Below are 27,104 nucleotides of genomic sequence, written 5' to 3'. Positions count from 1 at the left end.
TTTGCTGTTAGCCTCATGGCCTGTTGAATTTCCCTTGTCAGTCCAGAAGTACTGCTTGTATATTATTCTGTTGCATAGTAAGGATTCCTTGCATTGAACATATATAACTGATGCTCATGTTTATGCGTTATGGTTTGTATAATATTGTTTTATTTCCATTAGGCTGTTGATTAATTTGACATTATTGTTTATTAGTGATATTCTCCTTAATGTAATCTTACCATGTTATTGTTTTTATATTATTGATTGAATGGACATTGTTTATTATTGCTTTTTCCCTCATTTTCATTGCTTATTTTATTAGGCTATTGATTGAATTGACATTGTTGTTTATAATTCTCCTTATTATAGTTTGACCAACATTCTAATCTGTTCCCTGTTAAATTTTAAATATTACATTGTTTTTGTATTTGTATGTCGCTTTGGACAAAGGAGTCTGCCAAATCCCATGTTTGGATAGATGGGATTTCTGGTTCAGATCGTTGTGTTCCAGGAGAGAGTGTGCGCATGCGCAGTATTAACAGACCAAACTTCCTGCCAGATAGTGCTCCTAACAACACAGGAGCTGTGCGAATTAATAAGGAGCGTTGACATAGAACTCATATAATTTACCAACATGGTAAGATTGTCTTTTATTTTTATATTTTTAAAGTTGCATTTTATATACAATAAATATTAAAATGCTGGAGCAATTGTGGCACCAACTCAGTTAGCTAACGTTAGCGAACGTAGCCAATGTGTGTGTTAATTATAACTTAGCTAACGCTAACTAGCCATGGATATCGGTAACGTTAGTTCTTTAGCAGCTACTTCATCAGCCTCTATTCAACTGTTGTTCATTGTATAAGAAGTTAATGCAACGTTCTGTAATTATGTATTTCGGGAATAGCTTTGCAATATTAAGTAAAAACCCTGTTTGCATCAGTTTAGCTGTACATGGGAAACTGACGGTATGCTTCCATTCAACATTGTTTGTAGCAAAGTTATGGCTAGCTAGCTAACGTTAGTATCCAAACGTTAGCTATCGACACATTTCTGGCAAGTCAGCTAGCCGGGAAACCTGGCCTCTGCATTCTTTCACATGAATTCATGACCAGCATCACTGGTTAGTTATATGCTTACTAGTTGGACATGAGTGTAAGGCATGTGGCCCTTGTTGATGCTTTTTAACGTTAGAAGTCATCATGCGGGCCCGCTGTGTTTTACTTTCTGGCTGGCTAATCGACTAGCAAGTGTCCATTCCCAAGCGGGCTTCACCTTCAGTCCCCGTCCTTGACTCGACTCGCTTGTGTGGCCAACACTGGAGCGTACTTTTAGCGTAGTAGCTACTCACTACTTTTGCTATTGTAATGGGATATCGGCTTCCTCCTCTTATTTAACGTTTAAATATTGTCATTTGACATATCTAATCGTATTCTTTTAAACAGTTAGGCATCTTGTGAAGATGACCAGACGCTCAGAGACGTCAACTTACCCCCTACCTCTCACACATCGTTATGGTCATTCCGTCTCAAATCTAATGTTGTTGCCGTCTCAGACTTCCTTCAAACCATGAATGTGTCTCAAAACTAGGAGCTGTAAAATATTACTGTTAAAATCCTGTCTTCATATTTTTTCAGCCCTTGATATTTATTTAGTTATACAATCAGAAAATCACACCATCTAGGAAGCAATGTTCAGGGAATAAAGTATTTTTCATAGCCAGCCCAAACTTTGTAGGGCTGAAGACACATGTTCTCAGAATGAATGAAACATTGCAAATGTGTATAGCACACTCATTGATGTTCTTTAACCTCCTAGATTTGGAAAAAAAGGTCCAAAAAGAGTGACTTTGAGGGTTTTATAAAACCAATTGTACCCATTTGGTGTTAATCATTATATTTTCTTTAAACACTATGTTATCAGTATTGTGCCAATACTAGAGTTCTCCCCTTACAACGAACATGAAAAATATTAAGGAAAAAACAAGGGAAGGTGACAAGTCATTGTCAAAGTAGTAAAATGGTATGTGCACAGCAAATTGGACAGTGTAAATGATACTCTATAGGAGTACATTTTACCCTTTTTTGGGGGGTTCAATAGGTCCAAGTGTCCAGTGTTCTCCCAACACGCGACACCAGAGTTAAAATATTAACACTACTTTGACACTACTTTGAGTAACTTCAACACCTGTAATCGTAACTTCTGCAACACTGAAATAATAAAAATTAAAACTCTGATTCAGTGTCTTTTCAGCACCTGATAAGGTAAGATGTACCACCAAAGATAATATTTATCACCAAAATATAAAGAAATACAGATTTTGAGAGTACAACTTACTCTTATGCAGAAATTATGCAACCCTGTTAGGTTTGTACGCTCACCAAAATAACATTTAACACCTATGACTACAAAACAATATTAACTCATGAAAAATTATTTTACACCAATAGATTTAGACAATTCAACTCACGGTTCAACATATTTTATTTTAAACCTGTCAAGACGGTGTCAAAAAGCATTACAATGTTTGGATACAATCCACAATCCAGTTTGAAACAACACAGCTGACATTCATAAAAAGCAATATACTAAAGGCATTACATTTGTTCCTCATTATTTAAAATAATTTCCATTCATGATTTGTAACAATCATGTCTAAACATCAGGAGTTCTGGCAAAATATAAAAACATGTATACATACTGGACTGGCGTAATTATCTGATTGTCTACTTCCGACAATTTCGAATGCCTCTGGGGTGTCTCAGCCCCTTCTGCGGCCAAAAGACGACATGTGAATACATCATGCCAATCATGTGATGTGTTGTGAATACACTGTACCAATCATGTGTTGTGATCTCGCCCGCTCGAGCGAGGTTGGTGTTGTGAAGCCTTGCGCACGCGCAGTTCTGCCTGAAATAGATGCCCGATAAGTGCCCAAAATGGCTGGCTTCAGAAAAATTCTCCACTTCCATAAGTTGAGAAGAAATATCTTCTCCAAACCGTAGCTGGAAGTCCTGCAGCACCTACAATCATCACCATGACAGAGACAAAACAAGAGTTAAGTCAAAACCAGGTCATTTGAAATAATAATACAGTGATCAAATGTTTTGTATATCATTTAATAGTTTAAAATGTTCTAATATACATGTCTACATTTATTGGCTGCTGTCAAAAATGCATCATTTCACGTCTTCGAATTCCTGATTCTTTGACTGGAAAAAAGAAAAATGTATCAAATTTTAATTGTAGATATTCATATAGTTTAGGACCTTACCTTGCTCCAGAAATCCTGATTAGAAGAGTCCATCCAGCTTCATCCAGTCCACCACTTCTTTTCCTTGATATGCTTAAAAACGATGAAACCTTTGTGCAAACGGCAAATTAGACCAAAGATTGTTAAGGCGGTTACGAGTCTATCCAGTTTCCTGAGTAATACACATCATTAGACATCCTATCTGCCAAATTGGCTGTAGTCAGTCTTCTCATAGTCTTTACTGTAATTTTTTATTTAAAATGAATAAGATGAAAGGAATAAAAGAAACCTCTTTTTAAAAGTTGCATATGCATCTGATGACAGAACTTTATAGAACTATATTCTTAGACTAGCCTACACTTATAACTTACAAAAATATCCATATGCAGTTGTAAGCTACTCACGCTTAATTGATGAAACCCAGGAAAGCTTTCTGAAGTTCTCTCGATCTGATCTAAAAGGTAAATGAGTTCCATCTGGTTTCTGGGTCACTTCTCTCTCACGTTGTATCCTGAGTGGCGGAACAGCTTTTGTTTTTTCTTGCCGTCATCCCTTTTTCTTCTCATAAAACTCTGACCAAGACATAGCTCCCAAGTTGCCCTTTGTCAATTTATAATCACATCTCAGTGTATGGTTGATATCATAGGTCGTCAATTAAGGAATTTCAGACAAAAAGTCAATGAAGATTTTATAAATTGTGTTGGAATATTATTTTAATTTTGCCTGCTTTCTAGAGCCTACTATGTGAGTTGGAAAATAATCATTGATTATTGATAACAAATGAGTGATAAGTGACACAAGTGACATGAGTTTGCTCTTGTACCAGATCAGTGCAAAACTGTTTTCCAAATATTTTGCTCTTGTACTTAACCAGATCGGTGCAAAACTGTTTTCCATTTAGCCTCATTCTTTTTGAGTTTACACTGGCTCAAACTCACTGTAATGGTTGCGTAACACAATACATTTTTCATTTGTTCTTGACGTTCTTTAATTATTTGTGCAGAACAATTTAGGCCTTTCAGAATTTGGTAATGCTTAAGTTGCATTTTTTACTATGTGACACTGCTTGACTGATTCATTTGTAAGCCTTACATTACATGTTACAGCAGGAGATGATATCATAAGAATTACAATACTTAACTTAATTTTCAAATCTGAATACAAGATCACTGCACAGGATTATGTCGAAAGTGTGGCATATAGTCAAATTGTTCTTATGACCAAATTCCAAGGAGGAGATGTGGTGCCAAAACTGATATTAAGCTCTGACCGACTTAATGAGAACAATAAATGTCGTGCTTCTGCAACATTAAAAATCAATCAGTGATAAAAGAAGGCCATTAGTCTATCAGTTCTAGCTGATTGAGTACAATCTGCAATGTTAATATGAGCTAATGCACTATTCTGAAGTGAGTGTAGTATTAAGTAAATGGAGGAGACCACAATATTTGCTCAGGCTAGAGTGAATATTGTTATAATTGTTCTTTGATAATTCAAAGAAAAAACCTTGCCCAATGAAACAGAATCAGCCTAACCTAATAGATAGGGAATTACGGCATCAGGTGAAACTTAAGTTATTATTACATGACTTATCTAGTGGGGGACAGAGAAATTATATTAAATTCAGTATCAGATGTATCAGTAGATTTCATCATGGCTGAAAATAATTTAATTACAGTTTTAGAGGGTCATAAACCATGTAGAAATAGGAACTGAAATTCCTATGACAATTGAAACACTTGCTGTTCCTAAATGTAGTTGAGAGCTTAATTTGTTAACTGTCTTAATCTAGAGTATATCTTACATTCATTTTTTAACTACAAAAATAAGACTATGATTGCTTCTATGAGGATTCCCCATCAAGTTCCAGCAGAACCATTTAGGCTAAAAAACATCAGAAAGTACTATTAAGTCCCTCACGTGTATGGTTGGCGTACCTATCCCTTAACGAGTGTCCAGTATTTGATCTTTTTCTTGTCAGGTGGTCTGACCCATTTTTTACCCTTTTTTTAATTTATATGGCAGTTATATAAATGATCTTTGGCACGTTCTCGTTAACGCGCATACACACACACACAAACACACACACACATACACACACTCACTCTCTAAAAGCCTGAATGAAATCAGGTTAGATCTTATCCCCCTAGGCCTTTCTGTGATCTGACGGCTAACGAAACACCTCATGTCTCTGATATAATCCAAGAAGAATACACTGTGGATAGTTTTCACAGAATGTAGGTTAGGTCACATGTAAGTAGACGCGGACAGTCGTAATCTCTGGTGAGAGTGGGGCACGTGGTGGTGTCCATTTACAGGTCGACCGCACGTGCAGCACCTGCCACTCGTGCTGTGGAAGTGCCCAAGGATTAAACTGACCACCCTGTCTATCACACCCCTCCGTCCGATCATCTGAGTGATAACGCACGGAGGATGGACTGGGGTGGGAGAGAGAGACAAGGGTGGGGAGGATGCTGATGGCAGGGCACAGAGAGACTATATAAACCTGGTTTCTGCTCATCCGATTTATGTGGCTGTTTTTCCGTTGTTGTGTTTGTCACAGGGCCCTCTGAGATACAGAGAGTGAGCGAGTGCGCCGAGAGTTGATCCCGACAGGCAGAAGGACCTGGTCCTTTTTCCCCTCTTCGCCTACAGACATGGACGAGTCACAGGACCTGGCTGAGCTACCGGTGAGTGGTGGAGCCTTAAGGACGTCTAAACTAGCATTCTGTAAAATGCTGATTCAATACAGTGATCGCCCATTACAGCAGTGTGTTTTCATTTCACAGAAAAAGAAAGCTCGTCATGAACCAGGCATTGGTCAGGAGGGCCAACAGTAAGTACAAAACATTACGCAAGATGTTATTTTGTTTAGTTGTGTTAAGGCCCATCCACATCAGTAATGGATAAAAAACTGAACCTATGACAATAGTGTTGACACTGACCAACGATAAAAAAAGTTGATGAATGTGATGTCTAATTTGAATGGATTCTGATTGACTGTCAGCTTTCTATTGTTCTCAAATCACTCAAAGTGATTACCAACGATATTGTTTTTCACATTGTTATCGTTATAGTATGCAGTGTGGACGTTGTCATTCATATTAGCTTAAGAGCCCCCCCCCCCCCCCATTATCATTATAGTTATCATTACTGCTGTGTAAATATATGCTATCAGCTCTACATGCAAGTCAGTATGGCCCTCTGATATCCAAAGAATTCATCCATACATGAATGTCCATATCGTTCAGGATGTTTTATCACTTCATTCTTTAAAGGGAGTTCACAATTGGTGTGTGTGTGTGTAAGGGGGTGTAATGGTGTGTGTGTGAGGGAGGGGGGGGCATTAATGTAATTAATGATTGAGTACAGAATAGTAATTATGTGTCTGTCTAATCTAGGGCTGTAGTAACTAACGAGGACATAGACTCCGCAGAGAGAAATGACTCAGCTGCTCTGGGGTCAGAGGTCAACACTCCTTACCCCCCTTCCTCTGTGCCTCATCTCGATGCAGGTAAGTCCGGCGGGGCACCACGAGGAACGCGGAGGGGAGGGTGGTGCTAACTAAGTGAGGAACTGTTGAGCTTGAACTGGTGACTAGGTACTGCATGATCTGTTTTCTATTTACCCTGTTAGTCTTTAGTCTCTTAGTCTAGAGCTCTGTGCACACTAGCTTACTTGAAGTCAGCAAACCAGTCTCCTGTTCGTTGACGTGGCTGTCAACAAGCACCTGAGCTTTAGTTGTACCAAAACGTAACAAATACAATGTACGCAAGTCTTAATGTCCATGGGTGGCTCTATGGAGCACTGCTGTGTGCCACTCTACTTGGCTTCAAGTCGTTATAAAAGCGATTTTAGCTAGTACATGCCAGTCTAAATATACTTTAATATTCTTTTAGGGGGTTCTCTGCCCTATTTCTTTTTTTATTCAACATGCATCCCTTTCTCCTTTCTATTCTTATCTTTAGTTTCTGGGAGTAGTGAACAGTCAAGTCAAGACACAGGAACTGGAAACCAAACATGTGATAATGACAACTCCTATACCAACAATGGTATATTGTTTTTATCCTGTCCTGACTCTGTCTTCTATGCACATGTTGCCTTTACCCACCTGTTGTATCTTTAGACAAGAATCTCTGTATTTATCTGTTTAATGTCTTCTTTTCCCAGCTGTGACCTGCAAAGACCTTACTACAACTACAGGCACTGAATATACCTCACAGATCTACCAAGGAAGCAAGTAAGAATCCCTAGGTTGATGCAGTTATCAACTGTAGTCAACATTTTTTCATTAACAATTGGCATCCAGTATTTAATGAAATAAATGTAATTTATCCTTTTAACTGAGTTTTTTTATTGTTTTTTTTATCTATTCATATTGAGGTGTTAGAGGAGATGGAAAAGTTTGTGTTGGGAGAAGTTTTGCTATAACGCCAAAAACAGACCAGGAATAGAGAATGTTTTAATGTGGCTCTCTGTTTGTATGCCATGGTTTATGACCTACACGAAAACAGCCGTGTGGCGTGATGGTAGTAGGTGTCCTGCACCACAGTTATGTTTGGAGCATTAAATTGAACATGCTTGATATATCACTACCTCCTTGTCCCTCCCTCCCTCCCTTCCTCCCTCCCTTTGTCCTCCCTGCAGCCCTGCAGTCACCGCCTATGCTAGCCAAGGGGCCTTCTCCCTCACGCAGTCCCCTGTGTACAGCGCCTTTCCCCAGACCGGACAGACCTATGGCCTTCCACCTTTTGGTTTGTCACCCTTTTCACTCGTCCTCAACCGACTCGTCTTTTGCACGCGAATCAGGGCTCGATCACTAATGAAACACGCTGGCATTCAGCCTGTGCAAACGACAGCCCACGCTCCGTTCTCTGTTTGATCTTTTTAACCCGCAGGTTCTCCATCCTGCTCTCGGAGGGCCACCGCTTGCACTGCTTTGGTTCTGTCATTCCCAGCTCTGCATATCCTCATAGACTGCTAGACTAGTGTCTAAACAGTGGCACTTTCGATTACACAAGCACACCATACTTAGCAATTTGTTTTGTCATTGCAGTACATATATTCTGACCCTAGCAGCAGGACTAGGAACCTCTGTTCTCAGCTCAAGGAGGGTTGCTATTTAAAGGTGTAGTCCTTGATTATGGTTCCCTGCACTGTTATAAATAATCAACACGCAGCTTCAGGAGCAAAGAAAGGAGGGTTGTAATTTGATTGGCTGTTGTACAAAAGGGAACTGGGAAGATCTAGTGATTTCTCAGTCAGACAGCAATTTACTTTGCATCAGATTCAAGTGTGCCTTTTTCCGAGTGTCATTGAGTACTTAGCTAGGATTATTGAATGATAATTTTGAACAGTCAGTTACATCATTGATTGCTCGACTATGCTTTTGGGAAAAGTCCCCGAGAGCTCGATCTTGGCTTGACAGTTCTGTGGGTGGGAGTCCTCTTTTCCCTCCTTTTCTGCTGACTCACATGTTTCACATGTTATACCTGTTAAACGCTTCTCCCCACTGCTTCCTTTCTCTCTGTGCCTCCTGATCCATTTTCCTTTCCTCCCTCTCTCCCTCTCTCCCTCTTTCTCTCTCTCTCTCTCTCTCTCTCTATCTCTGCCACTTCTAGGTGCCATGTGGCCTGGCATTAAAACAGAGACAGGGTTGCCCGAGGCGCCCTCTGTTGGCCAACCTGGGTTTCTCAGCTTCAGCACCGCATATACCTCTACCCAGCCCGGCCAAGCACACTACTCCTATCCCAGCCAAGGCAAGCCACCTGCTGCTGCACCCCCCCTCCCCCCATGGTCCTCCTCTCTCCTTACTCACACAGGCTGTGCTTCACTCTGCTGTACTTAATAGCTGTGAAACGAGACTGAGACCAGCCTAAGCAATGTCTGAATGGTGGATTTGTAAAGCATATTTACTTTGCCATGTCTGGCGGCGAGCCTTCTTGTATTTTCACTAAGAAAGCGTTTCATTCTTTTAGCAAAACGTGCTTAGTAATCAGCTCTTCCATGCCGCCTGTCTGCTTTCCGGGTTTATGAGTTGTGGTTAATCACTAGGTTTCCCCATTCAGGGTCCTGTTTCACTACATCCAGTGTGTACACCAACATCCCCACGGCTAATGTCACCGCGACAACCACAGCTGCAGCACCTGGCAACACCCAGGTGAGCACCAGTGGATAGGTATTAACCTGGGCAGGTGGCACGGGCCGAGTCTGGTACGGGTCGAGTTCTGGCGTTGGTGTTGGTTTGGCCAATTGGGTGGGGGCATTTGGCGTGGTTGATGGGTTGTATGGGAAGAGATTGAGTGATTTTTCAAACTGGTAGACTTAGAATGGTCAGACGAGGACTACAAAAAGATGAAGAAGCAGAATTGTTGCCAGAAATTGTATGATTTTTGTCAAACATTTAACAGTAAATAAATAGTAGATTATTACCACAGATCTAAAATAATTTAGTGTAACATTTTGCATAATGAGGAATAGGCTGTTGTGGCACTTGTGGCTATGTTTGTTATTTTGTTATTTATTTTGTTATGTCAGTCCAAAAGTTCTCTGGATATCAAATCCATGGCCTAAGTGTTGCTATGGTCTATGGTTGCAAGCTTTGGTCTGCCAGTTGAGAACTACAGGAACATCCCCACAGGTGACCCACTATTGACCTGTCCCCTTTCACCTGTTTATCCTCCACTCCAGGAATTCACGTCCTACAACTCCCTGAACCAGATTCAGTTTCCCCAGTACTATGTCCCTCCAACCAGCTACCTGCCCTCTGGGCTGCCCAGCACCGATGGAGATGTCTCAGGTGTGGTGGTGGCCGCCGCCGCATATCCAGGTGCGAAGGACGAGAATGCTGTGCCTGCTGGCCTTCCCAATACCACAGGTAGCTTAACCCCAGCCCGCTGTCTGTATTTCTCTCCGTTGGAGATCACTGGTAGAATTTTCCTCGGCTAGTGTCCTGTACATAGATTAAGCCAAATCATAGAAAAAAACTTTTTTCAGTGGAAACTTTCATTGATTTTCTCTTTTCGTTTTGGACTGGAAGTTCAAGTGGCCAAATAGAAGTCACTTAAATATTGTACCAGTAATAGTTCTATAATTTCTGTCCGTTTCAACAATGTATCTGAACCTTTATCCAGAAATAATGCTGACTGTGTTTATGACTGCTTTAGATATTACTATCGCCAAGTATGTAATAATTCTATCATTTCATATTAAACACACACACACAAACACACAGATCCATCCCCAGGTGTGGCCCTTCCCACCGGTGCTCGGGAGCAGGATGACGCCTCACGAAGGAATCCGCCTGGCAAATCCAAAGGAAAGGCCAAGAAGGCCGAAAACTCTCAGTCCATAGACAACGACCTAGAGGTAGCTATTTTGTCCCCCATCTTTGTTCAGATTTTGCCCTTTGCCCTATGCCATTTTTTTCTGAAAGACCACTTCTGCTTTGCTGTAATACACTACTGTATGCTAGCAAAGATAACTGTGGACAATAAGTACTTTTGTAGCTTTGCTGATAACTAGGGGTGAACGATTTTGGAAAAAAATCTAATTGCGATTTTTCTCACCAATATTGCGATTGCGATGCGATATGCGATTATTTTTAAGCTCTTTATCTTCTGTCTTATTCAACAAAGACAAGCAATATATTATTCTATAGTATGACTAACACAAAATTAGATAAGTTAAACATAAACTGTTTTTTCCTGGAGCCCAGGCCTATGTTATGATGGCATTAGGTCATTGAATAAGATTGATGAATGAAATATTTTTTATTTAACTACTTTAATCACATTAGTAGACCTATATTTGTTGAACTTCCAGCCTTGTAAACATTTAATGATTCTGATTCGTTTCTATTTCATGTAGATATGACCTTCTTTCGTTAGTTAACAAATAGGTCTACATGTAGTGGCACTGACACGGCTTGTCCTTGTCCTGTGCTCTCCATACATGGGCGCGCGCGCGCACACACACACACACACACACACACACACACACACACACACACAGACCCTCTCCTCTCCTCTGTAGGCTACTTGCACGTGAATCGGAACAAACTACTGTAGATTGTTGTAGCGCAAATAAATGCGGCCGAATGACCGTTCGGCTCGGTGTTAACTAAAGGTTAGCATCATCAAGACCGCAGCGCAATACGCATGCATGCAAATTAACTAGTTTGTTCATATCACAACAAAGCCAATCGCGGAGACAAAACTCTTTAAACAGGCAAAGTTATCAGCAGTTAGCAGCATGTATGTAGCCTAGAGCCTTAGCTGGTAAGCTAATGTTAGAACAGCTGGGATAACATTATGCATCAATTCATTTACCTGTGAGATGAAATGTTTGTGCCGCCAACCCCCTTAGATATCGCAAATGCCCCCACTGTCACTGTACTCCAGTAAACAAAGTCCCCAGTGCACAGGTGAATGGCTGCTGTGCAGCCTAAACAGTCGTGGAGTTTTAATCGTCAGCTGGACAAGTGAACGAAGTTACCAGCCAGAGTAGCAGCACAGGGAAATTATGAACTAGAACCAGGGACACGGTAGGTTCGAGCAAAAGGTAATGAAGAGGTTTATTTTTAACCAAAGTAGCTCTACTGATCAGACCTTTCTTGACACTGTTAGCTGGTCCTCTTGTTTACGTTTTTTGCTTCTTCAGTGGTCGGTGAGAAGAGTCGGTGGCGCGTCGGCAAGTGCAAGTATAAATGCGTTTTGGTGACGTCACATATTACAAATCGCAGCCTTTGCGGTTTGAAAATCGTGTTTCATCATATCGCGATATTATCGCAAATGCAATAAATCGTTCAGCCCTACTGATAACGTGAGTTCTATCAGGCTCATGGTCTCATTTAGTGTACAAAATGAGATCAAATGTGCTCCATGTTTACTGTTTGTCAATATGGGTTCTAAAATGTTTTCTGAGTAATTGTGAATGTCTTTCACAGTGATGCTGACACTGTAGTTTGTGGAGATGCACAGTTCTTAATTGTCCACCTTTTCTCCCCTTCTCAGCGTATCTTCCTCTGGGATCTGGACGAGACCATCATCATTTTCCACTCTCTGCTCACCGGCACATTTGCGCAGAAGTTTGGCAAGGTGACACTCACTGCATTAAATTGTTTTGCATTCAGTAAAGGAGAGCAGCTTTGCTCAAACTTTGTGTAACATTGCAAATACAGTAATTATGGTGTGTTAGCCGCATCGTTTATAAACCGCTATACAATGTTTTAGGCAAATAAGAAAAGAAAAATACTGTGTATTATTGACCACACCTGTGTATTAACCGCAGTACCAAACAGCCCAATGAATCAGAATCTGATTCAGATTGTGCTTGAATCGGTAGAAATAAATATGAAAGTTGCAGGCATTTTTATGTAAAGTTGCACAACAATTCACATACAGAAAAATAAAGGGAGACTCTCCCAGTGGACTACGTGGCCACAGTAATAAGGCCTCAAATGATTGAGTTACATGTGCTATGATCTGTCTCTTTTCATTTGGACTGCCATATTGAACTTTCTACTTGTTTTGCTTCCTCCTTTGTGTCCTGACCAGGACCCGGCCACTGTGCTCAATCTGGGTCTGCAGATGGAGGAGCTGATCTTCGAGCTGGCAGACACCCACCTGTTCTTCAACGACCTGGAGGTAATCCTCTCAGTTGTACACCACGGCAGCGTTGGGCTTTGGTGGCCCCTGGCTCTGTGTCTTAAATCCCTAATCTCATGTTCTCTCCCTCCTCCAGGAGTGCGATCAGGTTCACGTCGAGGACGTCGCCTCTGACGACAATGGCCAAGACCTGAGGTAGGTTTCACACAGCACAAGTTCAAATGGCTACGCGATCCCCATTCACAACGTTCCAACAAACGCCTGCTATAGTGTTGTAAGCGGTTTAAGGTTGGGCTGCGGGGTGCAGAACAGATTTTTTTGTGAAATAGTGGACATTGTCACCACCCAAACATTCCTAACACACTGATCCATCCAACAGCTGGTATTGACTTCAATGCATTTGACCTGAAATGTACTTCAGTGCTAATATATCCAGTGCTACTTGTAGATTGCAGTATTTAGTTGCTTCCCCCCTCTTAAAGTTAGAATGTTTAATATAGATTTTATATATAATTTAATATAGTTTTTTTGAAACTTTTCACAATGAGTACCACCTCAGAAAACAATTGGCTCTAGTACCACCATTATGACTGGCAATAAAATACAATAGTGTAGGCCAATTTAACATATTGTATACTGTTTTGCGTCGTTTGCTGCTGGCAGGTGCCATAGAAGCTTCACTAGTCACTTCTGCTGGGCTCATTGTCACCAACTTCAGTTTCTGCTCGACATATTCACCTCACTTCTCTTTCTAATACTTCCTGTTCGGAGCCATGATTGCATGAATGCTTTTGATCCATCATGTTTGCTTCCTTTTTCTTTACTTCCTTTGATCACAGCTTGTCTTGTCAACCACTTGCTAATGCTCCATACAGTTATACTAGCCTAGTAGGCCTATTGACTCCTACTGGCTGAATATAGGCTTAGTTTTCATGGAAATTAGTAATCTTCAGTAATCGCGTGATTAAGGATTTTGAATTAAATATATTTTGATATAATTTGAAGTGATTGTCATCTTTTATAAAAAAAATCTTTAGACTCCTGGAGTACCACTAGAAGTCCGTGTACCACCAGTGGTACCCGCACCACAGTTTGAGAACCACTGGTTTAGTTTATCACATATGTCATAGGTCATGTATAAGATCAGGCCTGTTTGAAAACCTGTTTATTCCAGCTTCAGAAAGTAAAAGTCCTACCATGTGTATCATCCATTCACTAAAGCAACTGATTAGCATAACTCCTGGTAGATGAGTTAATTATCTCCTATTTTCAGGAGATATCCTAAATATCTCCTGTTTTAAGTGCACAAATACATGCCTTTGTACTTCTTGAAACCGGGCTTCCCCACCTCTGCTCTGATGAAATGTCAAGGTGTGAGTGAGTGATCAAATGAACTGTTTATTGTCTCGTTGTCGTGGCTCCCTCAGCAACTACAACTTTTCCACTGACGGCTTCACGGGTCCCAGTGGGGGAGGCGGGTCAGGCCCCACGGCCGCAGTTCAGGGAGGTGTGGAGTGGATGCGCAAGCTGGCCTTCCGCTACCGCCGTCTCAAGGAGATCTACAACGCCTACAAAGGCAACGCAGGAGGTGAGCAGCTCCAAGAGAGTGTAAAACCCTTTTTTTTTTAAGTATATATTTTGGGCTTTTTGCCTTTATTCGGATAGGACAGTGAAGATAGACAGGAAGGAGTGGGAGAGAGAGATGGGGTGGGATTGGGACATGACCGCAGGCCGGACTCGAACCTGGGTCCCCATGGGCACTTGGACCCGTACATGGTATGGGCGCTGTAGCCTGTTGCGCCACAGCGCCCCCCCCAATTTAATGCAAACTTTAAAGCTTCACACAATGTTCATAACAGAGACTGTGTAAAGTCTGTAAAAGCCAAGAGTGTTATGAACAAGAGTAAAGGCATTAAAGGCATTTTTAAAATCATATCCCCAGAGTGTAGCACTGCAGCTCTCATTTAAATGACGGAGTGATTTTAGTATACACCCTGTCACATGCACAAAGACTTGAACCTGATTCTGGTGAGTCTAATGAGAGGAAAACAAATGCAGACAAACTATTTCAAGCTCCATAATTCTTTGCCTACTTATTTGGGACTTTCGGGAAAACCTCTGGAGGTATACTGGTTAGTTGCTCTGTAAACAGAATGTCTTTTAAGTTGTGACCTCAGCTCCTCAACAAAATTATCATGTAGAATCTTGTCTCTGTAGAAAATGACTATTTCCAGAAAGTACTGTGGATGCATTCTTGGATTTTCCCAGTGGATTTTTCCCTCTGGTTTTCCCCTGTAACACCAGTTGGGAGTCTAGTTAAATTTCATTGCGTTACCTTTTTAGGTTCAAAAAATAATTTTACCTCACCATCAAATTGCTTAACAACTTTTACAACAACTTGTAAAAGACCTCAGTCATGTGCCTCAGTGAACCTGAATGGGTGTCAGGTGTATTCTCAGCGCCATCTAACGTGTATTTGGGGAACTGCGTGTGTAAACCGCTCGTCCTCTCCTTCCTGCCCCAGGTCTGTTGAGCCCCATGAAGAGGGATCTGCTCCTGAGGCTGCGGACGGAGATCGAGACGGTGACGGACTCCTGGCTCAGCATCGCGCTCAAGTCCCTACTGCTCATCCAGTCCAGGTGGGAAACCCCAAATTCTTGCACCCACCCATACACCCCGGATGTGAGGCTTTGCAAGTGTGGCTTTGAACACTGGCAGGATTTACCCATTTTGAAACTCAACAGTCAAACAAATACTCCCCTTCCGTTCACCGTATTTCGTCTTCCCTAAGCACACATGCAGTGGTGCTGCCGTCTTGGTATTAGCACACGATTTAGAGGCCTGTGACTGGAGTTTTTGGGGTCACCATTTGGAAGTAATGGTTGTGCATTTGGAAGTGATGTTCTGTCATGTTCCTGCATGTTGTCCCTTTATATAAGGGGTGGATCCTGTTAACTTCTTCGAGATTGTGAAATGCATCTCTAAAAGAGCAGTGAAAAGTGCAAGTTTTTTCTCTCTCACATGTGTGGTATTATTAATAATCAAAAATAATATTAAAACAAATAATAGCACAAAGGATGCTCTGATTTGACAGTGCTCATCATATTTAAACATTCCCCACATTCTCCAGGTCTGAAATGTTACAGACTAAAGACCGTAATGTTGGTATCAAGAGCTCACGTCTCTAATTAATTTGTGTGGATGTATGTACTGCAGTATGTCCTTTTTTGTATAACTGCCAGTACTGTCTTAAAACGAATGTGTTGAAAACAACACAACTTGCATTGTTTTTATCTCATCTCTGTGTCCAGATAGGGACAACACAGTTTGTGTTTCCTTTTTTTATTTGTTACACAATATATATTGAAAATAACACAACTTACGTTGAGAACAACACAACTTGCATTGTTTTTTAACAAATCTCTCTGTCCAGATAGGGACAACACATTCGTTTTAAGAGTGTAATGCTGTACTTTCATCTATAACACTTTGTGATCTCAGGGGGAGATGTATGAACGTGCTGGTCACCACCACCCAGCTTGTTCCTGCGCTGGCTAAAGTGCTACTCTACGGGCTCGGAGAGGTGTTCCCCATCGAGAACATCTACAGTGCTACAAAAATAGGTAAGGCTGACACACAGGCACTTATTTAAGCAATAAGCCCCGAGAGACCGTAGGGTATACTGATTTTACAATAGCTAAGGGGCGTTGTTAGTCACGACGCGCTAGCGGAGTGCCTAAAACCCCCCTTAGCTGTTGTAGAATCAGTGTAACCTACGGACTCGTGGCTTATTGCTTTTCTAAAACTGTTACTATAAATACCTGGCAAAGTTTCATAAAGTAAGGGACAGCAACGAGAAATGTAACGATTTATTCATAGATAATCATTCTTCCGCCAAGTAATATATTTCCTCTATCTGAATGTTTGCCAAGCAACATCGAGACGCAGCTACTTTAAGTTATGGTAGCGCAGTAATATAGAACGAAATGCGGTCGCGGTGTATGTTTGTGCTGGATTTTGCAGCGGCATCGAACGCGATTCAGCCAATCACAATCAACGACCGGAACTATCAGTTTTAGAATTTACTGTTAACAATAAAAAGTAGCTGGTTATTCTCTTTTTGACACAGAAGGACCTGTGAAGGATCACCTGTGTACAATGTCATGAGAAACAAAGATTTCATTAAGTTTTACAAAAAGAGTAATTGGATTCAGTTTAATTAAATGTAAGAATGTCAAGGTGGAACAAGTTTTGGATAAATTACAGGAATGTTTATGAAAAGAAACTATTCATATACAAAATTAATTGTAACACACTACAGGCTAAAATTAAATGTTATTAAGTGTGCAAACTGTCGTCTTCTGTATTGTTCTCTTTTGAAAAAAAAAAAAAAAAATACATCTAAGTAATGGCTGCACTCTTCCTCACAGGGAAAGAGAGCTGCTTTGAGCGCATAGTCTCCCGGTTCGGGAAGAAGGTGACGTATGTGGTGATCGGGGATGGCCGTGATGAGGAATTTGCGGCGAAACAGGTACTCCACTATGACACAGATTTTGAAATGCCCAGACCACCACTGTCCATGTGTGTACAGCATGGCTCGACATGGCACACTACACTTCATGTCCTCTTTTCTTTGATCTCACTCACTCTGTGTTAGCCACGGTTAACCATGTCCAGCAACATGTGCATAAGTAGTTCCTTTATACAGACCTCAGCTTTCACAGCTTGGCAGTCATGTGAACATAAAGCACTTGCAGGCATATCTCATAATGCCACTGTACACGTTATGTGCACTCCTGTTGGACTTCACTGTCTTAACAATGGTCTACTCACATTAGAATAGATGAATATTTTCTGTGACTAAAACTAATTAGCATTTTTGTATTAAGACTAAGACTTAGACATTAAAAAAAAAAAAAAAGCCTGCCAAAAGGAACACTTGTTGGATAAGATATTTCACCCATTACTCAAATTTTAATACACTGACTACTGGCAGCCATGTGCGGGCGGTCACTCAAGTGCTTTGGAGTCCTGTGATTCATGTAAAGCACTTGGAGACATGTCTCATGATGGCACTCTACACTAAATGTGTGCTCACTCGTTTTTGACCTCAACCTGTTAACCATTGAATTGTTCCTCTTTTTAAAAAAAAACTGATTTGGTTATTTTTATGGAGTTCTAGTAGGAATAGGTTCCTGTTTCATGGTGTCTCGCGTCTCACTGTTGAGAGAGATCCCACTTTTCATGCATCATTAATGCAGAAGTTATTGAATGACCTTCTGTATTATCCATACAACTGCTTTGACAAAAGCTAAATGAATAGACCTTCACTGCCCATTCATGTCCATGATGGATAACGTTTTGTGGCATGTTGCCCAGCTAGTGGTTTGCCTCATGGACATGTTGCCTCTTGAGCAAAAGATCAAGCCACAGCAGAATGTGGTATAGTTGGCTTAGGCTATGTGTAACACTTGTATCACATTAGAAATCATGATGTTCCAATTGGTTAATTTGATCAGCTGTTCAATAATTGTTTGTTTGTTTGTTTGTTTGCATGTGTGTGTGTACAGCACAACATGCCCTTCTGGCGTGTGTCAGCGCATGGAGACCTGGTGTCCCTGCACCAGGCCCTGGAGCTGGACTTCCTGTAGAGGACGGCGGAGGAGGAAACAGACATGGGCCAGAGAGACGGACACAGAAGCATAGTATTGTGAGATGGTGGGGAGGTGTTCGCCTATACAACTATATTCCCAGTCTCTCACACACACACACACACACACACATACCGACACGCACACACACAGTTAGTATGTACAAAATGACTGCTGCCACTATGGATTTGAAAGGACCTTGGTGTGCTTGGTGATGTCATTGGGAACCAAACTGGAGCACTGGACGACTGGATCAACTGCCATTGGACGCCTCTTGCTCCTCATTCTCCCTCTATGGCAGCTATCTTCTTCCTCCTCCTTCTCCTCCTCTGGAAGGAGCTGCCTCCTGGGATTCCCCCAGTCAAGGGAAGGCAGCACACATGGTGAAAGGAACAGGACATCTTCTGTTTCACTTTTAATCTTCTCTTTTCCACCTCTGATCATACCCAGTGGAGTCTCCACACACGCACACACACACACACACACACACACACACACACTCACTCGAGTGCCGCCGGGGATTGTTGGTCTAGCTGTCGCATTCTCACCAAAGGAATGACCAAAGGTCTGCACTGGCATGGACTGGGGTGTTTTTTTTTTTTTGTTTTTTTTTGTTTTCAAGTATATTTTTCTGTAGTACCGGTAGTTGCAGTCACTCATGTCATGACTACATTTTCTGGCAGTCTTTTTTATTTTACCATTCATTCCAGAGCTTGAAAAAAAAAAAAAAATCTCATTCAACATGTAACTTATTGAAGCTGTGCAAGGAGTGGTTTTGAAATGGACACTGCCTGTACAGGTTTTGTTTCCTTGGGACAAACAGGGTTCCCTTTTGTACCAAAAGTCTCCTTAAACCCCAGTCAGCAAATCCTCCTTCCTCCACTGCGCTGAAGCCATTTTTGGTGTGGTGTTGGCCTTGCATTCCCTCCCTGTTCAGTAAGAATGCTTTTTAATAAGACAAGCAGCAGGGGAGCTGGTCTGTTTTTATTGGGACATGGCAAGCCCAAGCCCAGCTGATTTATTTGAAAAGGGCTTGACTGAGAGGAGTCAACTGAACAATGAACAGGTTTCACCTGCTGTTTGTGTAACCGGTCCAAAATGGTGAAAAGGAAACTGTGACCTTTTTCTCCTTTCTCCTTTCTAAATCGCTTTATAGTAGCAGTGACAACCCCCCACCTCCCTAGCCGCTAAACCCAAATGTAGGAGTTGTTGTGAGAATGCACAAGGGTCATTGACTGACATCAATAGAAGTTCCCTGAATGCCTCAACCTGTTACAACACGGTCATACACACCACATAGAAATGTTAAGCAAGTGGAGGGAGTCAGGAAAAACAAAAAAAGCTCATCATGATGTGTTGTTTTTGTGTCTCATGTTACATGTTTGGGAGAAGAAAATGGGAGAGAAACTAATCAGATAGTGCAATATGTTTCTGGTCAGTGGTAGTGTTTGTTTTTCTGTTTCAAGTGACGTTGTTGTTGTTTTCTTTTGGAGTGTTTGTGAGCTGAGGCTGGCGATGGGGGAGATTCAGTGGATGTGAAAGACTTCGTCAGCGAGAGATTATGACTGAACAATTCTGAGCCTGAAGTCAATGGAGCATTGTTTTTGTTTTGTTTTTTTACTTACATGCAGCTTGACAATTAAGAATGTGTACTCTCTGTTTGTTTGTTGATTTTGTTTGTTTACTGGGTGTGTGTCTGTATATATTTATATTGTGCCTTTTTGAACCCATATCTATGACATGCATCATCTTAAAGGGATTTATTGAAAACTGTGTTAAACCTATTTTACTTTTGTGTATGAATTTTGAGTTGGAAGTGTTCTGACCCCCCCCCCCCCCCCCCTTCCCCCTTTCTTTTTTGTTGGACTTGTATGCCTTTTATACCATTTCTATTATATGTATGTGTTGAGACATTTCTTCTTAAGCTATAATAACTTTCTATTCATACAGGAACAACACTGCACAGGAACCATCATGTTTAAAGAGGTTGTTTGAAGCCTACACACACCATCCTGCTGATTGTAAAACCTTTTCACTCTCAAAACTGTCCACTCTTTTTGGGTCCGCATTCTGTTGAAGACGTACTGCAGCGCGCTTTTAATGCACAGACAATCACTAACGGTACTCAAGGACGCAGCTGACCGTTCCCATTGTTCTGGTCGAAGGGGTGTTTGAGGTATGCTGTTATAGTTGACGCTGTAGGCTTTCTTCTGTCCAAATGAGCCCCTTTGCAAATGCGGATCTACAGCATCACAAACATGACTCTTATCTTCTGTTAATAATAATAATAATAATCTTTGCGTTGACTTTGGCATTATATAGTACATACGTATATGAACAGTTTTAGGTATAAGTTATGATGTAACATTACAAAACCTGGTAAATGCAATGAATGCCATTGTCTTGATGGGTGATCAGAACATTTACAGCTTCTGTAGGCCTGTCTACGATACACAACCTGCAACCTCTTGGGGGAAAAACACCTTGTTGAAACACCTCTCTTTGAAGAGATTAAAAAAGCAGCTTGGAATCATTTTGCATTATGGAAAAGTGATTTGGAATACCAGTGTTGACTGACCATTGGAATTTTGCTTAAATGTGCATCATGTTATGCATTGTTACTTTGTATGTTAACAGCAGAACGTTATGAAGGCACATTGCTTATTGGGACATATTGACTGTGTGGGAAGTGATGATTCCCATATCGTATGTACAGTGAGACATTTTGTTTTTTAAATAACCTCTTTCAACTTGTTTTCGTTGTTTGATTTTCATTCTCTCTGATTGGACCGGAATACTGTTCAAGGGCCAACAAGGTTTTCCTGTGTACTTGGATGATGGCGTGCCTGTCAGTGTAAATTAAACCTAAATAATGGTCAGCATGGCTTGTGATTTGTATTATTATTATTTTACTGTAGTGATCACCTACACTGGAATTATTACGCTGTGCTTACTCTATGCTTACTACTTAGACACAACACATGAAGTGGTCAGCTGAGTTGTCGGGCACCGGGAAAACTTGTTACATTCATAAATGGAGCTCGATAGCATGCCGGCCTCTGTCACTGTGTTGTCTACACTGCAAAAAATGAAATCTAACCAAGTGTTATTAATCTTATATTAAGATTAAAAAATCTATTTGGTATTGTTTTTAGTATGAAAAGACTTACCTAGCACCCTCTCAAAAGAACATTTTGACTTAATTTAAGAAGACTTTGACTTATTTTAAGGAGTCTTATCAAGACAAATTTGCTCAACGCACTGGCAGACAAATTTGCGTGTTTATAAGGACAAATTTGCTTAACGCACTGGCAGACAAATTTGCTTGTTTTCAGGATGAGATGTCTTAAAATAAGTCAAACTTTTTTTAAATTAAGTCAAATGTTTTCACAAGAAAGCGCTAGGTAAGTGTCTTTATACTGAAAACAATACCAACTAGTTTTTTTTTTTTATCTTGATATAAGATTAATAAAACTTGGTGAGATTTTGTTAGATAAGCAGTTTTTGCAGTGTAGACTTGAAGAGGTGTGGTACTTATTTAAAGCTTAGCTCAACACAGAACACCTATAACATACAGAGTGCCTGGGTTTGAGGGGAGGAGTTTCGCAAACATGTTGGATCACAGAAAGGAAATGGATACATAGAGCTATGTGGCCTTGATGGAGGTTTGCCCTCTGAGAGCCTTTCTATTTTCAATGGTTTAGTGTGGGATTGAATTTGTAGGTAAGTAGGTAACTCATGTATGATTACAGTGGTTTGTTAGTATTATACTCTATGTACTGAATTTAATAGTCATGAGTGAATCACTTATCAGCTTCAGCAAACAGCTTTATTTCAACACAGGAATGTGAGCTCTGAAAACTTTTGCTAATTGTATTGTAAGATCCTGAAGATCTAAAAGCCGACGGTGACGGCCTTTGGGAACCCTGTATATAGCCTTCTATCCCAAACCAAACACACCTCACGTTCACAGTATATAAAAATTAAAGCATTTATTAAAATATATTAGAAGTTTTAATTTAAAAATCTAACAATATGTACAAAGTAATGCAAGTGTTGGTGACTTACTAGCACCTGTTTCTTTTGGTGATCCCTGTAGTAAAGTAAACAGCTTGAAAAAATAAACCATTATGATTTTGTAAACATTGTCAAATTAGAATTTCTCAAAAGCTGTATAAATTAATTTACAGTGCAAAAGAAGAAACCTGTATTTGAAACCCACATAATGGAATGTGTCTGATATGTCTTAAAGCTTTTAAAGAACAACACATCATTCAGTGCTATGATTAAAAATTAGCAGCCAGCTTCTGCATCCTCTTCTGAGCCCCAGTCAAAGGCTTCGGTGGAGGTGATGGCGCATTAAATGGGGCAAAATCCACCACGTCCATACCCGGCTTCTCTTCCCCAGGGCACGGCGGTGATGGTGCCTTAAATCGGGCAAAATCCACCATGTCCATACCTGGCTTCTCTTCCCCAAGGCACGCTGGCGCCGGCGGCAGCATATCTTCGGACTCTTCCATGGTTGACTTCTCTTCATTGGCTGACTTCTTATTTGGATGGCATAGTTTGTAGTATATAATTTTTACTATGGTTCCAACTATATAGGATGAACCTGCACAAATGAACACAGCCCATGCTGGCATGCCAAACACGGAAGGCTGAACACAGTCCCACCACCACAGCCCCAGCAGGACAGAACTGTCCACTGCTATGATGAAATGATAGATGATACTCCTTGTTATGATGAAATGACAGATGATACTCCTTCCCCTGGAGTCGTCCTTGGACACATTGAACGAGCTAAAGTACCAAATGAGAGCTACGGTGCCCCGATAGAGCCATTCCCCTGCTGGGGTGTCCATGAAGTCTGTTTTCTGACGCCAGGCCCATAGGAAAAAGGTCAGCCAAAGGAGGAAGAAGTGGACTGCGATCATCCCAACGGGCAGCGTGGAGGCAGCGAGGGCCACTGCTGCCAGACGCGGGGCGATCAGTAAGAAGTTCCACAGGAAGTACACTAGAGATGGGATCCAGGTCATCTTGGCCTTGTCCTTGCTGAAGGAGCGCATGACGCGGTGGTACATGACCACACTGAAGGCAATTGCGGCGAAGGAACCCAAAGTCTTTAGACCTGCAGGGAAGGAAGCAGGAACATGTGAGTTGTGGTGCACAACACTGAAACACTTCATTTAGCAAATGCGACCCACAGTACAGATGAACTGTAGCCTACATTTTACTTGTATACAGCAAGGAGGCCTATGTCTGCTCCCTGGTCTTGGATGTTTCCATGTAAGATGATATTTCTATGTATTTGTTTAAAAATGCACATGGAGGAGTTAGCTTATGAACTGAGAATGTCAGGCTTCAAGACAACTAAACAGTGCGTGTATGTAAGTGCAAAAGCCAGTGTCAGGTGTCAGATGGACCAGACCTGATGTCTCTGACTAGAGGAATACAGAGGGTATGAAGCAGAGGGGAAGGCCTTGGCGTAGAAATAGTAAGTGGAGAAAATAATTTCCTGTTTTCTATGAGAAAAAGTTCTCTTTGACACAAAGGAGACTTTTGTATGATGATATTTTAGAGGGACCAGTTAGACTGGTCTAAAAGACTGGATTTGGGGGTTTGTGTAGGTCTTGGTACTGCCCTGTAGACCATAAACAGTGTTGGGAGGTAGCAGAATACATGTACCGATACTCTGGATTATGTATTTAAAATACAACATATAAATAACTGATTATTGGTTCTTGTTTCTTAACAGTGTTCTGCAAAAAGGCATGTAACTCCCCTTATGTTGTTGAAATTAATTCATTTAAAATTAATTTGTTTAGCCTATGTGCAGACAAGCATCTCTGTTGTAAGTTCTTTGACACAAGGGCGTTAACAGTGTTTCATAGCGCATATACTGTATAAAACCTGTCATGACCACACAATGTATTCCTGTTCAACATGCACTTAGTTCTTTAAGCGCTTCTTATTATGATTTGTATAATATTGTTTTATTTCCATTAGGCTGTTGATTAATTTGACATAATTGTTTATTATTGATATTCTCCTGTAGTCTTATTGTTGTTGTTATATGTTATTGTTTTTATATTATTGATTGAATGGACATTATTGTTTATTATTGCTTTCTTCCCCTCATTTTCATTGCTTATTTTATTAGGCTATTGATTGAATTGACATTGTTGTTTATTATTGCTATTCTCCTTATTATAGTTTGACCAACATTCTAATCTGTTCCCTGTTAAATTTTAAATATTATATTGTTTTTGTATTTGTATTTCGCCTTGGACAAAGGTGTCTGCCAAATCCCATCAGCATAACCATAACCATAAAACCATCCTCAATGTAAAGCAGGTTGTGGGTTGTTGTTGACACTATGGGTCAACTTTATATAACCTCACTGTTTCATCCACTGTTAACAAAATATTATACAATGTAATCCAAAGTATTCAAAATATGTTAATCACTTTGAGTAATCTATTGGAATATGTTATGTTATATTCTGTAGTGGAATACATGTTACAAGTAACCTTCCCAACACAGATCTGGTCACAGGACTAAAGAAAAAGGTAGAAGGCAAAGTGTTTCAGGTATGTCAGGTATATAATAAGTCATGGGAATCAGCATTGTCATTCTCTGCTTGTCACCTCGCATAAGTCATTATTATATTATCCATTTTGCATACGGTTCATAGAAAATGAGCTATGTGAAATACCAGTACATGCCTAAGGCATGCAGTGTCTCATCCGGTGTTTCTCACAACTCCAGATTGCACCAGCTTTCTGGTACCATCATAGAATCAATTAACTGTGTTCATTTCTCAATACTTTCTGTTTATATTAATACATTTACATAATTTACAGAGAAATATTGAAATGAAAGCTGATGATGAACACCTTGTTTTTAATTAAGCATTATTTGTTTGACAACATTTTCTGCACCTTTTCAACAACAGACAAAGTTGCACAACTTCTGACCTTGACATCAGTGGCTTGACGATTCCAGATGTTTAATAAAAGCACACTCTCAAACTCTGTGAGTTAATGTCTTCTGAGGTCCCTGGATAGTTAATATGTGCCCTGTAATTTTACCTGTGACCCATTCCACATCTTCTCTATGTGCGATGATGGCCATCATTAGTGTCAGTTGTGGAGCGCTCTCGGAGAATGTCTCGATGAGGCGCAGCAAGCTGAGGTCATGGGTCAGGAAGACAGCGATGCCTTGCTTCTGTCCATCTCTTTGTGCACTGGTCAGGCTACGCAGAGAGATCTCCATCATGCTTGCAAACCTACGGCAGACACCATGAGACAAGGCCACAAAGGTAAGCAGGAATATAATGCTGAATTTTGCTAAGTTAAAAGAATATCCAGTCCACCTACTAATGAATGAAGTGATAGTGAAAATAAGTGAAGTGAAAATATCTATATGAGTAGGCCCTGTTTGAACTTATATTTATCAGTAATGACGTTGTCTTATTCACATAATCAGCAACAATATAGATGTCATTTTTCACATCAAACAATACAGAGGGAAGTAATAAATACAGCAATACAACATGAATTGGACACCAAAATGTTTGTGTCGTTGCAGTCAGACTTCAGCTGGTGTACTGTAAATAGAAACTAACTGCTTTCCTGTAAATGCAGGAACAAAACCCTCAATGCGCTGCCAACACATGTGGTAACAAAACGCCCTCTTTGCAAAGCCAACCACTAAATCCTATCAAATGACAGTTTCAAAGTCAGTGGTTATCTGAATGCAAGACATTCACAGAACTTTAACAGTCACCAACCTGAGGAAGACTCCCAGTTGACACACATGGAGTACACCAAGTAGTGTTCTATTATGAAAGTACTTTTCCAGGTAAATATATTTGGCAAGCTCTTTCTTCTCTTCTTCAGAGCTATAGTTATACCAAAGCCAGCTGAATGCCTGCAGCAACACGGACGATCCCACTAACAGAAAGATTAGCACTCCCATACTGACGTATGCCTCCTCCTGATAAAAAGTCACAACTGCCCAAATGTCAAGTATCAAGTCTAAGAGGAAGAATATAAGACCTACGATGTTCAACCCAAAGTCTGAAAAAGGATAGAGGAATGGGATGCCGTCATCCATTTTTCCTTGAGTGTTGCAATTTCTCTTCTTATTCAAACACACAACCCAGGGTTGTAAGCATTCTTCCTGAAGGGTTAAAAAAGAGAGAAAAATAAAAAAACACTCGAGCCAGGGCTAATATATGTTTAAACAGAGCAGAGACTGACTTCCTCTTGCCCCAAAATAAAACAGCCAAAGGGAAAAAACTGCTAACATTTCCATGGTGGTATTCCTAGGGTGTGAACAACTGAAGGACAAACCCGAAAAAGAAAGTACAACTCAAAGAATCCCGACAAGGTGTCTCCGCCTCCCTTTATGACATAATGCAGCCGTTTCCTAAGACATTCTTTAGCTCAGCCAATCACAGGCCATCATGGTACACCACACAGACTAACATGACAGCAAAGATCCTTCAATCCACTCTGACGACACCTTGTGCAAAGTTCATGAATGTGGTCACATGCTCTCACGTACAGTCCTGCTCCTGCATGTGAATCGCAACCAGAACACCAC

The 27,104-nt window shown here is 40.7% G+C and overlaps 2 protein-coding genes across 4 annotated transcripts; one reads left to right on the top strand and one right to left on the bottom strand.

The window, feature by feature from the left end:
- The first annotated feature begins 538 nt into the window (after positions 1-538).
- eya3 (EYA transcriptional coactivator and phosphatase 3) lies at positions 539-20,340 on the top strand. 2 transcript variants are annotated; one of them, XM_076302138.1, is made up of 19 exons: positions 539-619; positions 5,799-5,925; positions 6,025-6,071; positions 6,637-6,749; positions 7,204-7,287; positions 7,406-7,475; positions 7,883-7,989; positions 8,857-8,994; positions 9,304-9,395; positions 9,926-10,112; positions 10,470-10,603; positions 12,250-12,333; positions 12,793-12,882; positions 12,980-13,038; positions 14,271-14,431; positions 15,368-15,482; positions 16,345-16,466; positions 17,274-17,374; positions 18,414-20,340. In XM_076302138.1, the coding sequence occupies exons 2-19, from the start codon at positions 5,893-5,895 to the stop codon at positions 18,492-18,494; spliced, it is 1,818 nt and encodes a 605-aa protein (XP_076158253.1). In that variant the 5' UTR covers positions 539-619; positions 5,799-5,892; the 3' UTR covers positions 18,495-20,340. The 2 variants fall into 2 exon arrangements, with proteins under 2 accessions (XP_076158253.1, XP_076158255.1); XM_076302140.1 differs by lacking the exon at positions 8,857-8,994.
- A 1,969-nt stretch (positions 20,341-22,309) lies between these two features.
- Positions 22,310-26,857, bottom strand: LOC143140963 (XK-related protein 8-like). 2 transcript variants are annotated; one of them, XM_076302136.1, is made up of 3 exons: positions 26,287-26,857; positions 25,586-25,782; positions 22,310-23,622 (listed from the first exon to the last, which is right to left on the bottom strand). In XM_076302136.1, the coding sequence occupies exons 1-3, from the start codon at positions 26,610-26,612 to the stop codon at positions 22,781-22,783; spliced, it is 1,365 nt and encodes a 454-aa protein (XP_076158251.1). In that variant the 5' UTR covers positions 26,613-26,857; the 3' UTR covers positions 22,310-22,780. The 2 variants fall into 2 exon arrangements, with proteins under 2 accessions (XP_076158251.1, XP_076158252.1); XM_076302137.1 differs by having other exon boundaries at positions 26,559-26,857.
- Between the last annotated feature and the right edge of the window lie 247 nt (positions 26,858-27,104).

The sequence above is a fragment of the Alosa pseudoharengus genome, unplaced genomic scaffold (assembly GCF_046254945.1).
Source record: "Alosa pseudoharengus isolate Yale_2024_CS ecotype anadromous, Long Island Sound unplaced genomic scaffold, YU_APseudo_1.1 YU_APseudo_1.1_scf_23, whole genome shotgun sequence".
NCBI classification, from domain to species: domain Eukaryota; kingdom Metazoa; phylum Chordata; class Actinopteri; order Clupeiformes; family Clupeidae; genus Alosa; species Alosa pseudoharengus.
Note: the sequence above shows the minus strand (reverse complement) of the source record. Positions and strands in the feature narration are given on the sequence as shown.